The 14964-nt window shown below is 34.1% G+C and overlaps 1 protein-coding gene across 1 annotated transcript; it reads right to left on the reverse strand.

Annotated features, from left to right (window-relative positions):
• Positions 1 to 12835: 12835 nt before the first annotated feature.
• Positions 12836 to 14771, reverse strand: LOC127106335 (uncharacterized). The gene has a single exon (XM_051043640.1). It carries the CDS (start codon positions 14446 to 14448, stop codon positions 12904 to 12906), a length of 1545 nt encoding a protein of 514 aa, XP_050899597.1. The 5' UTR covers positions 14449 to 14771; the 3' UTR covers positions 12836 to 12903.
• Positions 14772 to 14964: the final 193 nt, after the last annotated feature.

A 14964-nucleotide genomic window follows, 5' to 3' on the forward strand; every position in this document is an offset into this window, starting at 1 on the left:
AACTCTCGACTTAAGTGATATGTGAATAAATGATATCTTTCTCTGACCTCTCCATGACGTACTTGTCACTTTGGCTTTAATTTGGCCATCGGAACTTTTGTTACATAATTGCACTACCAGGCCTTTTACTATTATGATCATTACATCTGTTGTGACTAATACATCATCATAGTCATCATTGTCATGTTTTTTTGTCTGATGTTTAACTTCATAATCGATATCAATAACATGTTACATGACTTCTTGCTGAGTCAATTTATTGTCTCAAAATCGATTTCTATTAGCCAGATGACCCCGCTTACTTAGCATATTATGGCAAGTTGGTCAACATTGATCCAAGGTTGTCTTCATCTCGCTTATAGAGATTTAAACGTTCCTTATGGACTTAGCGTTAAGGTACAAAATCTCATTTGGTTTATGATCAGTGCATTTAGATGCACATTCTTCTATAATTGTACTTAGGCATTGATCAGTGCATTTTGATGCACATTCTTTCATGTTTGTACTCAAGCATTTCTTCGGTTTGCTTTGCTTATTTTTATGTTTTAATATGTTTTTATAATTTATGTTATTTTTGCACTTATTTAATTTCCGTATTTAATTTTCAGCATTAGCAGCTTTCGTGAGAAAAATCATATCTTGAGCTAGAAGTATCGGATTGAGACGTGCTACCAGTCGATGGAAAGATAAGAAAAAGATCTATGACTTTTGTTCATAAGTCGAGAGCTGATTCGGCCTGTAACAGGGCCAAAAAAATTCGTTGAAGTTGCAGCATTAGTTTTATTTAAGTTTTGGGTCATTAGTTTTGGGATTGGGTTATGTTTTCGATCCAGTTGGGTTGTAAACCAAATTCCTTGTTTTCCATATACCTAGGAGCCGCATAACATTAGGAGGATCACGATTCACAAAATACTTGAAAGCTTTGGAAGAATTCTCATGAAGAACTAATCGATCCAAACACAATTTGCTGTATTCGGGTTCCGATACCTTGAGATTTTAGTAATTCTTATTCAGGTTTTTTATTTCTTTCAATATTAATATATGTATTTTGTTTGCTTAATCCGATTTACATATGCTATATTGATTTAATCCGATTGATTGTGTGATCCTAACTATAGTCACGATTTCGTTTGCTTAATTCGTTATCGAGTCCGTTTAATTCATGTTTGCTTAATTCATGAAACTTAATCCCGTTTGCTTAATTCGGATAATAGGAACATACAACTTATATTATCAATTGCGCTTGTCAGTTGATATTATAATCGAATAGGAATAGTTAATCTGTGGTTGGAATTACGATAGTCGATGATAGGCAAAGACCGAATCAGTAAATTGTTGCCACAACTTATTTCAATAATCACTTATTTTAATCTTTTTTTTTAATTGAATCCTAAACCAACCAAAACCCCATTAATTGTTACTATCATCGGTTAATTCATTCAAGAATCCTTGTGAGAACGATAATCCGAGTCAATTTGTCGTTAAACTACATTTTTGAAAAACTACTCGTTTTGATCCGCGCGCGACAACGGATCAAATTGGCGTCGTTGCCGGGGATTCTTGATTATATTAATCATTTTTAGAGTCATAGGTGTTGTTTTGTTTTAGCATTTTTTTGCCTTAACTTTCTTGCGTTCGGGTCTTTTTGCGGTTTAGGAAAAAAAAATGTTTTTAGGAAAATCGTCTTAGATTATTCCGATTTTTTGTCGATTTATTAGGAAACAATCAAGGATCAAAAGCCTCTATTTAGGGATTAAATAGTGGAGGACACCCTAAAAAATCGAAATTCCTTATTTTTCTATTTTTTATGATTTTTTTTCTGTTTTGATAGTTTTAGAAAATTCCGAAAAAATTCTCAAAAATTTTAAATGACGTCATTAGATTAATTTCGGTGTTAGTTTATTTTTCTAAATTTATTTTAATCGTTTTCCTTCATTGTGTTTGCTTTTGGCTATGGTTGACCAAAGAACTTTAAGGCCGTTAGTTGTCCCTGATGTGAATTATAATGGCATGTGTATTGAATATCCTGAAGTTGACACTCCTTTGGAACTAAAATCTGGTTTGATACACTTGTTGCCAAAGTTTAATGGTCTTGCAGGTGAGGATCCGCATGAGCATCTGAAGGAATTTGAGGTTGTGTGCTCTGCACCTTCTAGACCTTCACTAGAAGATATTGTCAAACAAATGGCTGCAAATAATCTCCAGTTTCAACAACAAGTAGATTCTACTTTAAAGACTTTGCAAATACAGATTGGGCAGCTTGCCACTTTGGTGAATGTCATGCAGTAAGCTCAAGGATCAAACCAACAACCCTTGGAAGAACATTCTATTTTTCAAATAGATTTGATTTCTGAAATTGTTGATGATACTTGTAGTGATTTGTTTGCATCTGATTTTCCATCATTGTCTGGTTTTGATGATGTTTATTCTTGTGATATTTGTACTGAAACTAAAATTTGCTCTATTTGTGCTGAAATTGAGGTTGACTTGCAAGTTGATATTCTTACTGCAGATGAGGTTGCAAATAAAGTTGTTCATGTAGATAAAGCTCTTGACATCCCGGCTGCCCCAAACACTCCTTCTATTGAGCAGCCACATGCCCTCGAGCTGAAGCAACTTCCTGAAAATATGAAATATGCTTATTTAGAGATGAATGAAAAACTACCGGCTATAATTTCTTCTAACCTTGATTTCGGTCAAGAAAATAAGTTTTTGCAGGTTTTAAGGAAGCATAAAAACGCATTTGGTTGGACATTGACTGACATTCCAGATCAGATCACCTTCACGTGTCCATTTGACACTTTTACTTTTAGAAGATTCTTTGATCCTGGAATAAAAGGCGAAGATACTAATAAAAATTTCAAGTTCAATGGACATTACCCAAAGCTATTCCATGACAGCCCCATTTTGGAAGAAGAAAATGTAGAATATATCTCTTTGGGAAAGGCTGCTTATGTGATCACCTATCCTCCTTGACTACTCGGGTGTGTTCTTTCCTCTCTCTTCTCTCTCTTATTTTATGTTTGTTTCTTTCATTGAGAACAATGCATATTTTAAGTGTGGAGGAGGGAATACTTTATTTTCTTTGTTTTTGTTCTTTGTTTTGTTTTGTTTTTGTTTTCAATCATAAAAAAATAAAAAAAATGCATCTTCTTGAAAGTTTTAGGCTATAGACTAACTAATTTGAGATTAGTTTGCGGAGACTTGGGAAAAATTCACAAGATCGGTATCGTCTTAACATCGTAAGTCTCCTGCATATGGAAATTGAGTTGAATTTTTATTATGACATGGCCTTAAATTCTCATTCTCTGACAACTCTTGAGTAGTTTATTTCAGCAGTCAGCACCATCTCACACACACTCTACGCAGGGATGCCGATGAATATAAGTGAGTGTTCCGAAAAAGAAAAAGAAAAAGAGAAAAAAATAAAGGAATGCACCTTCTGAGTTTGGTGACCCTCACCCGGTCACTTAACCCAACGGTTGCGGAACCTTCAAAAAAAAAGTTGGAAATAAGACTCTTTTGTAGTTGGTTCAGCGGTTTCTGGTGCTGAACTTGGTAGGGCGGATTACGGTCTGATCCCCCGCGACTACAATTGAGTAAGCAAAGGGTTATGCCACTTAAGTACCAGAATCCCGTGCAGAAAAGGATCAGAGTCACTAACCGATCGCCTTGCTATGAGTGTGTGGAGATAACGGGCTTAATGTGATTGCGCCTGAATGAAAAAGAGCCAAAGAAGGATGAGTAAGTTAGGCTTTAATATAATAACATGATTCGAGTTGATTTGTGTATTCAGGAGGTTTATGTCTGCATAACTGTGGATTAGTGTTCGTACAATGTCCTTAGTGTGCAAGATTAGTACCTATCGAAGCAAACTTAACCGAAGATGACTTGTAGCCTAGAATGAGTAACCGTGGATGTGTCTGTGTTTTGTTTTGTTTTTCATTTTGCTCGGAGTGCAAAAGTTCAAGTGTGGGGGAATTTGATCGGTGCATTTTGATGCACATTCTTTCATGTTTGTACTCAAGCATTTCTTCGGTTTGCTTTGCTTATTTTTATGTTTTAATATGTTTTTATAATTTATGTTATTTTTGCACTTATTTAATTTCCGTATTTAATTTTCAGCATTAGCAGCTTTCGCGAGAAAAATCATATCTTGAGCTAGAAGTATCGGATTGAGACGTGCTACCAGTCGATAGAAAGATAAGAAAAAGATCTATGACTTTTATTCATAAGTCGAGAGCTGATTCGGCCTGTAACAGGGCCAGAAAATTCGTTGAAGTTGCAACATTAGTTTTATTTAAGTTTTGGGTCATTAGTTTTGGGATTGGGTTATGTTTTCGATCCAGTTGGGTTGTAAATCAAATTCCTTGTTTTCCATATACCTAGGAGCCGCATAACATTAGGAGGATCACGATTCACAAAATACTTGAAAGCTTCGGAAGAATTCTCATGAAGAACTAATCGATCCAAATAATTTGTTGTATTCGGGTTCCGATACCTTGAGATTTTAGTAATTCTTATTCAGGTTTTTTATTCCTTTCAATATTAATATATGTATTTTGTTTGCTTAATCCGATTTACATATACTATATTGATTTAATCCGATTGATTGTGTGATCCTAACTATAGTCACGATTTCGTTTGCTTAATTCGTTATCGAGTCCGTTTAATTCATGTTTGCTTAATTCATGAAACTTAATCCCGTTTGCTTAATTCGGATAATAGGAACATACAACTTATACTATCACTTGCGCTTGTCAGTTGATATTATAATCGAATAGGAATAGTTAATCTGTGGTTGGAATTACGATAGTCGATGATAGGCAAAGACCGAATCAGTAAATTGTTGCCACAACTTATTTCAATAATCACTTATTTTAATCTTTTTTTTAATTGAATCCTAAACCAACCAAAACCCCATTAATCGTTACGTATGTTACTATTTTATTATATTTTTATATTTAAGTTTATTTTTTTGCTTTATTTTATTTTCGTACTTTATTTTCAGCATAAACAATTATTTGATACCTTATCACTATGCAGATCATAACTTAAGCTATAGAAGTCGGATTAACGCGTTCTGATATGCGTTGGAAAGCTAAGAAGAAAAGCTAAAAGTTTCATGTTAAAGACAAAATCAGATTCAGAGTGAAGAATGGCCAAATAATTCGTTGAAGTTCCAGACTTAATTAAAATAGTTAGTTTGGGCCCGTTTTTGTAATTTTCGGACCGGATCCTATAAGGGCCCGAATTTTCCTTTTATTATATTAGGTCTTTCACTATTATAGTAATCCTAATTCTGAATTTTGATGATACAATATTGCTTAGAAGATTCCATGGAGAGCTAATTCCCAAAGAGCTGATTAGTTGTATTCGAATTCCACTTTGAGGTTTTTATTAATTTCAGTTTAATTTCAATCTCTTTTCAATTCTTCCTACAAACTCATTTGCTTAATTCGATTACTTTCATTTGCTTAATTCGATTGTTTCTTATAGGATATAGTTGATTAAATTTGATTGTATGTATGATCCTTAACTATAATCACGTTATCGTAGCTTTTTCGTTATCGTGTTTGATTAAGTCGTGTTTGCTTAATTTGTGTCTGCTTAAATCCGTTTACTTAATTCGGAAATTAGGAACATACATCATATAATACCAATTTGCGCTTGTCAGTGGGTATTGTAATCGAATGGGATTGAATCCGCTAGGGAATTGAAATTATAAGAATCAATGATAAGTCAGAAATCGATACAATAGATTATCTTATTTATCAATTTTGTCTTTACCTTTAATCATCTTCTATTTAAGTTTTGAACCTTAAAAACCCCTTTTTTCTATTCATTTGGTTATAACATTCAAGAGTCCTTGTGATACGATATTCGAGTGTCGTTTCCGTTTTATTACACTTTTAAACTCGTTTTTGACCCGTGTGCGATAGCGAATCAAATTGGCGTCGTTGCTGGGGACTCTTGTAGATTTTGACAATTATTATAGTCTAACCATTATCATAGTCATAGGTGTTCTGTTTTAACATTTTTTTTGCCCTAACTTTCTTGCGTTTTGGTATTTAGGCGTTTTAGGATTTAAAAAATCTGTTTTTTTAAGAAAATCGTCTCAGATTATTCTGATTCTTTGCCGATTCACTAGGAAAAAATCAAGAATCAAAAGCCACTATTTATGGAAGCCGCCCTAAAAAACCGAAATTCCTTATTTTTCTATTTTTTACGATTTTATTTCTGTTTTGATAGTTTCAGAAAATTCCTGAAAAATTCTCAAAATTCTTAATTGACGTTATTAGATTAATTTTTGTGTTTTTGTATTTTTTATATTTTATTTTAATCATTTTTTTCGTATTTCAATTGTTTTTACTTAATATGGACATTGTCAGTATTTTCCTATTTGTTGCTGCATTGCTGAATTAGTTATGTTTTCTCATTGTTTGTTAATTTTTTTTTCTTTTTTATTGAGTTTAACATGGTTGACCAAAGAACTCTGAGAGAACTTGTTGCTCCTGATGTTGATTATAATGATTTGTGTATTGAATATCATGTTGTTGTCAAATCCTTTATTGGGAACATATGACTTAACTCTCAACAGTTCACAACAAGGGATAATTTTATAGTCCAAGCAAAAGGCGTGAATGAGATTCAGGTTTCTTCTTCCAACAAAGCTCTAGAAACCAGAATTGATGAACTTACCTCTTTAGTGAAACAATTAATGTTACCCATTCCACCACCACCACCATATAACCCTCCACAATTAACCACCTCTTCACCTTCTGAACCTTCACTAGAGGAACTTGTCAAGCAAATGGTTGTAAATAGTCTCCAATTTCAGCAGCGGACAGATTATAGTATTCAGACTTTGCAAACACAAATTGGACAACTTGCCACTTCAATTAGTGGTATGCAACAAGCTCAATGATCAAATCAACTACATGCCCAAACAGTAGCTAGTCTAAAAGGCTCTAATGTGAGTGCAATTTCCTTGAGATCCGAAAAAGTTACAGAACCATCCCTAGAAAAAATAAAAAAAAAAATTGTTAGTGTAACACCTGAAAATAAACTTGAACCTTCTATTGATGTTAAGGTTGAAAAGAAGTATATATCATCAATCATTTTCCCAGAAAGAGTACTGAAAAATAAGAAGATTGACGAGGAAGAACATTCTGTTTTTCAAATGGAGTTGCTTTCTGAAGTTGTTAATGAAGCTTATTCTGATTTGTTTTCAACTAATTTTCCAACTTTATCTGGTTTTGATGATATTTACTCATGTGATGATTGTACTAACACTAACATTTGTGTTGTTTGTGCTGAGATTGATGTTGTCTTGTAGGGTGATAGTGTAAATGAAGTTGTTTGTGTAGCTGAAGCTCTTGACATTCCAGCTGCCCTAAACATACCATCCATTGAGAAACCACCTTCTTTAGAGCCTATACCACTTCTTGAGGATTCATATTATTCATCAAAGCTTCAACTTAAGCAGAAACATAAGAATGGAATTGGATGGACCTTGTCTAACACTCGTGATATTATCCCATCCATATATATGCATAGGATCTCGCTTAAAGATGAAACAAAAGTAATGATACAACCCCGTAATCCTTTGATTCCTAATGTTATGAAAAAGGAGATCACTTTCACGTGCCCATTCAACACTTTTACTTTTCGAAGATTTTTCTTTGATCCTGGAATACAAGGAAAATGCACTAATCAAAATTTCAAGGTCAATGGACACTACTCAAAGCTACTCCATGAGAACCCGACTTTGGAAGAAGAGATTGTAGAAGAACTCTCTTTGGGAAAGGCTGCTTATGCAATCACTTATTCGCCTTGACTCCTCAGGTGTGTTCTTTCCTTTCTCTCACTCTTGTTTTATATGTATGCTCTTTCATTGAGGATAATGTATATTTTAAGTGTGTGGGGGGGGACCATTTATTGTTTTGTTTTCAGTTTTTCTCTGTTTTTGGTTAAAATTTAAAATAAATAAAAAATTGCATGTTTTTCCTTTGGTTTTTGAGTTACAATTATGAGTATTTTTCTTAGTTCTCTTGACTAAAGTCTTGCGGTGTGATGTAAAAAATTTGTTGTGCATTTTTAGTATGATAGGAATGACTAAACTCTAAATTGTACATCATTTGTGGTAGATCAATTAACCTTGTGAGATTTTGAGCCTTATATGGATAACATACAAAAATCTATCTCTTTCTTTCTTGTGTGATTCACTCATGTCTGTTAGTCTCTAGAACTTGAATTGACTCTTGTTGATGTTGTTGTTTACTTGTGCACACTGATATGATAAAGGCAATTTTATTTTATTTTTGTTTTTTTAGCCAGTTAGCCAAAAAGCCAACCCTAAAATAATTGCATCCCTTGTTTGAAACCCCCTTGAGTCTATTATCATTTTTTTTGTTTAAAACTCATTACAAGCCGAAAAGTGAAAAATAATGTTATCACCCTATTTAAAGGATTGAAAGAGTCTTGTTTAGAGTTGTGTGGGGTTGAATAACTATGTTTGTAATGTTTCAGAAGTTGGCAAAAAAAAGAAAAAGAAAATAGAAAAAGAAAATAGAAAATAGAAAAGAAAAAAAAGGAATGAAAAAATAGAAGGATAAGAGGAAGAAAAAAATAGAAGGATAAGATGAAGAAAAAAAAGGAATTATGTTTGTAATATTTCAATACATGTCAATACATACTCCTTCAAAAAAAATAAAAAGAGGAAGGAGAAGAGAAAACAATTGCTATAGAGTTGTTCAAGTGAATGAAATATTTTGTAAATTCAACTCCCGCGGTTTCTTTCAAGTCTCTTTTATCTCTTTGAATTTTAGCCTAGTACCTCTTAAGATTTATCTCACCCTTACCTTGGCCACGTTACAACTAAATAAAAGTCCTTTTGATCTTTGTGTGCATGTATTTCAACTGTGGATGTTAGAGTCCTTTCAAGTTTATGGTAGTACTAATTTTCATATTGTGCTTTGAGTGTAAACAGTTAATCTAAACACTTGAGAGTTAAGTGAATAATATCCTGTGAGGATCTTACTGTTGTTGATGTACTCTTTGGTAAGTTGTTTTCCTATTTGCTTTGAATGTCACATAAAGTTGCTTACTAACACCACATTCTTGAAGCTTAGACTTAGTACTTTGCTTGCACCTTGTATCTTGATAACCTTTGGAATTGTATGTTTTATTTGTTCTTGTTTTTCTGTTTTGAGTTTTGAATTTATAATTTTGCTCAGAGTGCAAAAGTTCAAGTGTGGGGGAATTTGATCAGCGTATTTGGATGCACATTCTTTTATAATTCTACTTAGGCATTTACTTAGTTTATTTTACTTATTTTACTATTTTATTATGTTTTTAGATTTAAGTTTATTTTTTTGCTTTATTTTATTTTCGTGTTTTATTTTCAGCATAAACAATTATTTGATACCTTATCACTATGCAGATCGTAACTTGAGCTATAGAAGTCGGATTAACACGTTCTGATATGCGTTGGAAAGCTAAGAAGAAAAGATAAAAGTTTCATGTTAAAGACAAAATCAGATTCGGAGTGAAGAATGGCCAAATAATTCATTGAAGTTCCAGACTTAATTAAAATAGTTAGTTTGGGCCAGTTTTTGTAATTTTCAGGCCGGATCCTATAAGGGCCCGAATTTTCCTTTTATTATATTAGGTCTTTCACTATTATAGTAATCCTAATTCTGAATTTTGATGATACAATATTGCTTAGAAGATTCCATGAAGAGCTAATTCTCAAAGAGTTGATTTGTTGTATTCGAATTCCACTTTGAAGTTTTTATTAATTTCACTTTAATTTCAATCTCTTTTCAATTCTTCCTATAAACTCGTTTGCTTAATTCGATTACTTTCGTTTGCTTAATTCGATTGTTTCTTATAGGATAGAGTTGATTAAATTTGATTGTATGTATGATCCTTAACTATAATCACGTTATCGTAGCTTTTTCGTTATCGTGTTTGATTAAGTCGTGTTTGCTTAATTCGCGTCTACTTAAATTTGTTTGCTTAATTCGGAAATTAGGAACATACATCATATAATACCAATTTGCGCTTGTCAGTGGGTATTGTAATCGAATGGGATTGAATCCGCTAGGGAATTGAAATTATAAGAATCAATGATAAGTCGGAAATCGATACAATAAATTAGCTTATTTATCAATTTTGCATTTACCTTTAATCATCTTCGATTTAAGTTTTGAACCTTAAAAACTCCTTCTTTCTATTCGTTTGGTTATAACATTCAAGAGTCCTTGTGATACGATATTTGAGTGTCGCTTTCGTTTTACTACACTTTTAAACTCGTTTTTGACCCGTGTGCGACAGCGGATCAGTTTACCGGAAATTTCTTTTATATATTATGTATTATTTGTATATTACTCAGACATCTTCATCAAAAAAAAAATTATTACATAATATTTTGTATCTTCCATTCATGTACATCAACCTAAATTAATATTTGATAAACGATTATATAACTTAAACGTAACTTTAAAAAAAATATGATAAATAAGAAAACCTACACACTACTAGATGATTCTGGACATTTCATCATCTTCATTATATCGTTGGCAGACCTTGAAATCTTAGCATCTAACTCGATTGACCCCTTTGTTATCCTACGGCGAAATGATCTCCATGTATCGTTCACATCTTCATCTGTCTTCAACTCAACAAAGTTGTATTTCACCCTTCCGTCAATATCAATCCAATCTTCACGAAACTCGGTCTTTCTCACATTTCTGTTTTAGTATCGGGCAATCATTCATTCAACGTGGACGTCAAATCGGCAAGAGATGTGGTGTCATCCGGAAGACGGAACTCTACAGGAGGTGAAGCTCAGTTGAAGTACATTTTTGCCTTAATCAAAAATTGAAAAAAAAAACATTTTTTAGATGTTTTTATCAAACAACAGGTCGCCCTCTATTTATACAAATATGCACATACTCTGGACCACATAAAACTGTTGGTGCAATCAATCATGCAAAATTATCGACAAAATCCTGAGCGATTAAAATTTCACATAAATAACACTACCGAAAATTTCAGATTTTTTTTTAAAATAACCAGTTTTTATAAAAAAAATCGAAAATAACCAATAATTCAAAAAAATATATCAAAATAACCAGATTTACAAGAGGATAGGTCAGATGAATTGGTGCACCCCCTAAGCATTAAGAGGAGGCGCCAATAGCATTGGCGCATGCATTGAGCTCCTCATGAGGAGGCGCCAATGCTATTGGCGCATGCATAGGGGTGCCAGGAGCATTGACGCCTCCTCGTGAGGGTCAATGCATGCGCCAATAGCATTGGCGCCTCCTCATGAGAAGCCCAATGCATGTGTCAATGCTATTGGTGCCTCCTCTTAATGCTTAGGGTGGCAGTTAATTCATCTGATACATCCTCTTATGAACCTGTTTATTTTGGTTTTTTTTTTTAATTATTGGTTATTTTCGGGAAAAAAATTGAAAAACTGATTATTTTAAAAAAAAAAATCAAAATTTTACTTTGGTTGAAATTTTAGGTATCAACCAGTAAATTTCATATTTTCGAAATTATTTGGAACATACTAGAAATTGTGAAATTTCTAGTATACTGAAAATTTAAAATACACTATCGAAAATGTTGTATGTATTGAAAATTTTATTTTTGTCTATCAGAAATTTCAAATGTAAATTTCATTCAAATTTCAATCAGAGACAATTTTAACAATTTAAAAATATGAAAGTGTTAGATTTAAGTGGGGATGTCAAATAAAGGCTTTTAGTGAAAAGAACTTTAACCTTCTTAAATTTTTACTTGATCGATGAAGGAAGCACACTCTAAAAAAAGGTTGGTTTTAATGATTTTTTACTTAAATATTACTATCGTGTATTATGCATTTTGTCTTTGATCGGTCTTCTTTTTATTTAACGAGATATGGTGGGATAACATTAAATTTATTTGTTTTGTAGACTTAATAATGTGGGAGATAGATTTTGGTTAACTTTTTGTTTTTAAAATTGTATATGAAACATATTTCTTTAATTCTTCAAGTGTATGTAAATTGTATGTATAGCATATCTATCCGTGTATATCTTGTGGGTTTTTTTATTTATTATAGTTATTATATTTTTATATTTTATTTCAAAAAATGAATATATTTATTCTGATATTTTATATCAAAGTTTGCTTTGTCAAAAACCTAAAGCTAATGTTTGAAGAGGGAAAAGTTTATTTATTCTCATGTAGGACTAGTAGTAAATATGCAATCATACTTTGAGGCATGTAATATCATGAGAAAAATGGAGCATCAATTTGACAATTTTTTCTTATAAGATACTCCCCCATCCTAAAATATAAAAGAAAAATATATATATTTGTCTTGTCTCAAAAGTTGCATTTTTCTTTTATATTTTGAGAATGATGGAGTATGATAATATATATTGGAGGTTAGATAATGGATCTTTAGATGATAATAATATTAAATTACTTATGAATGACAAAGATGCTATTAAATTATCTCCACGTGCATAATAGCAAGAACCAAAACTAATTTAAAATGTATAAACAACCTGAAAACAAATTTTAGACACTAATATAAAATAAAAACAAAAATTAACCCATTTTTCATTTTGGTCTTTTAAAAAAAAACATTTCAAAATATCCTAATAAAAATGAAGGGATATAATAAGTTTCTATTTGATGTTGATGTTTCTTAGTTTAAAACATTTTTACCCTTATAATTTGTAACCTTTAAATTATATTTTAGGGGATTGTTTTTTTTTTGTTTGGGATGGTAACAATATTCGCATTATATATATTTAAAGAAAAAGCAACATAAGAAAAACACACTTATTGAGCATATTATTTTAAAATTAACATAATCACAGCAATAATTAATCACACTTATCCTTGTGGGCCCTTGTTTACACCTTTAGGATCCTGGCCCACAGGAACCGCAGCCGGTCTCATGTCATTGCTGAAAACCGGAGTAACCCCTTGATACTGCGGCGCATGGACCATCCCTCCAGGCGCAGTATAGTAAACATGTCTCCCACTTGCACTATCATACGCCACTTGCGCATACCCAGCAGCCCCCGCATTATCCGCTACGCCAGCTGGCCTAACTAAGCCATATCCTTCCGCATAAGCCGAAGGTTTGACTTGCTGAGCCGGTGCTAGATTCCCCTGACCCGCAGACGAAAACGTCACATTCTGAGGTTGAACGCCACCGTACACTGGCTGTTCCCGGTATCCATCAGAAGACATTCGCTGCACAGCGTAGTACCCCTGAGTCACCTGCGCCGCCGGTGGACGCATCACCTGAGGCGCGTGGTAGAATGTTCCCGGTGTCGGCATCATGTAAACATGCTGGTCTCCTCCACCGGAGGTGTTCATCCCTGTAATCGGAAAACCGTCGCTGGAAAATTGCTTTTCCGGCCAGTATCCTGCCGGTTGATGAACAGCAGTTGGCGAATTCGAAGGAGCAGCTTTCTCCGGCATCTTCTGCAAGTAATAATCGCCTCCGGGAGTGGTAGCAGCGGCATATCCTCCGGTGAATCCATCTACACTTCTTCGATACAAGGACTGCTCACTCTCAGAAACCTGCAAGCGCTGTAACTGCCTCTGAATCTCGACACTATCATCCGCGGGTCCACGTGGCGAATACTCAGGTTGCTGCGCAACAAGATCTGGCACAGGCTCATGATACTTGACAGCGGCATAGGAAGGAGGTTGAACCGGTGGAGCTAGGGTTTTGTTATCAAGACCAAAGAGGAAATCAGCGTTGGATTGAGGTTTAAGTAGATCGGGTTGAGAAATCGAACCCGAATTTGGTGTGATGAATATGAAGAGCCTCATTCGGACGGGTTTTGAGGAAGGACGATAGAGGCGATCGTACTCATGCATGAGGTGTTCGAGGTCGTCTTCTGTTGTGACAGAGATAAGAGCATCGAGTTCTTCACCAGGAAGCTGGTACTTGAAACTTATCTCTTGTGGAATAGCGTCGCAGAGAGTGGAGAGCTTGGAGAGGAAGGCTTGAAACTTGATGTTTCGGTCGACGGCTAATATTTTGGTGTCACCGCCGATATAAGAAAGTTGGTTGTCGTGGCTCCGTGGTTGGATCTTTCCGCCGTAGCTGCACATGAACTTGGCTTTGTAGTTCTGCTGGTCTTCCCATGAGGCTTGATTGTCGAAATCGATATCTCTTGAACGTGGTGATGAGTGGCCGGAATCTGGATAGGAGGGAGGATATTGATAGGTCTCCATTGAAGAGTGAAGACAAATTGTGAAAAGTGTTTCACAAGTGTTCGCTTTATGCTTCTTTAATGAAGACCCCGCGAAAAAGAGGAGGCGTTTTTCTGCATGATTAATTTTTAAATGTTTATATATTTTATTATTGAGATTTTTTTTAAGGTGTGGTTTGGGGTTTGATAAATGAGAGGGTAGCATTGTGATTGCTATGCGTTGTTGTTTGAACACGTGGTTTGAAAATATGGTTGGAAGCGCGTTGGTGATGGTGAGGATAACATTGTGTGTGTCCTGGTGGAAATGGAATAGCTGGACATTTTGGTGGTAGGGTCAAGGGGACCCGCATAGCATTGATTGGGAGAGTGAGAAGGGATAAGAGTGTGATTCATGGTGTTGTTGACTTGAAAGAGACTCTCTACTCCCGTTGAATTATGTGGCAGGGCACCTTCTCTCACTAGAAATATCGGCCATTTTTTGTTCTACATAGTTCAATGTATTTCCAATTTCAGATAAACATATTATAAGTTACTATCAGAGCTATTATTGACTGCGGTTTTGTGGAAACTCAAACCAAAATATATATTTGTATCTGGTTCTTAACTTTCGGTGGATAAGGAAAGTGCTTTTGTAGTGTATTCCGAACGCACTTGATTCCTCATAATTGAAATTGTATGCCCATTAAGGTTGGCATCAAATTATATAGCATATAAATATGCT

This window comes from Lathyrus oleraceus, chromosome 7 (assembly GCF_024323335.1).
Source record: "Lathyrus oleraceus cultivar Zhongwan6 chromosome 7, CAAS_Psat_ZW6_1.0, whole genome shotgun sequence".
In the NCBI taxonomy this organism is placed as follows: Eukaryota; Viridiplantae; Streptophyta; class Magnoliopsida; order Fabales; family Fabaceae; genus Lathyrus; species Lathyrus oleraceus.

What these genes read in the sequence shown, in the direction of transcription:
- LOC127106335 (XM_051043640.1), bottom strand. Translation starts at nt 14,448, where the DNA reads ATGCTACCCTCTCATTTATCAAACCCCAAACCACACCTTAAAAAAAAT.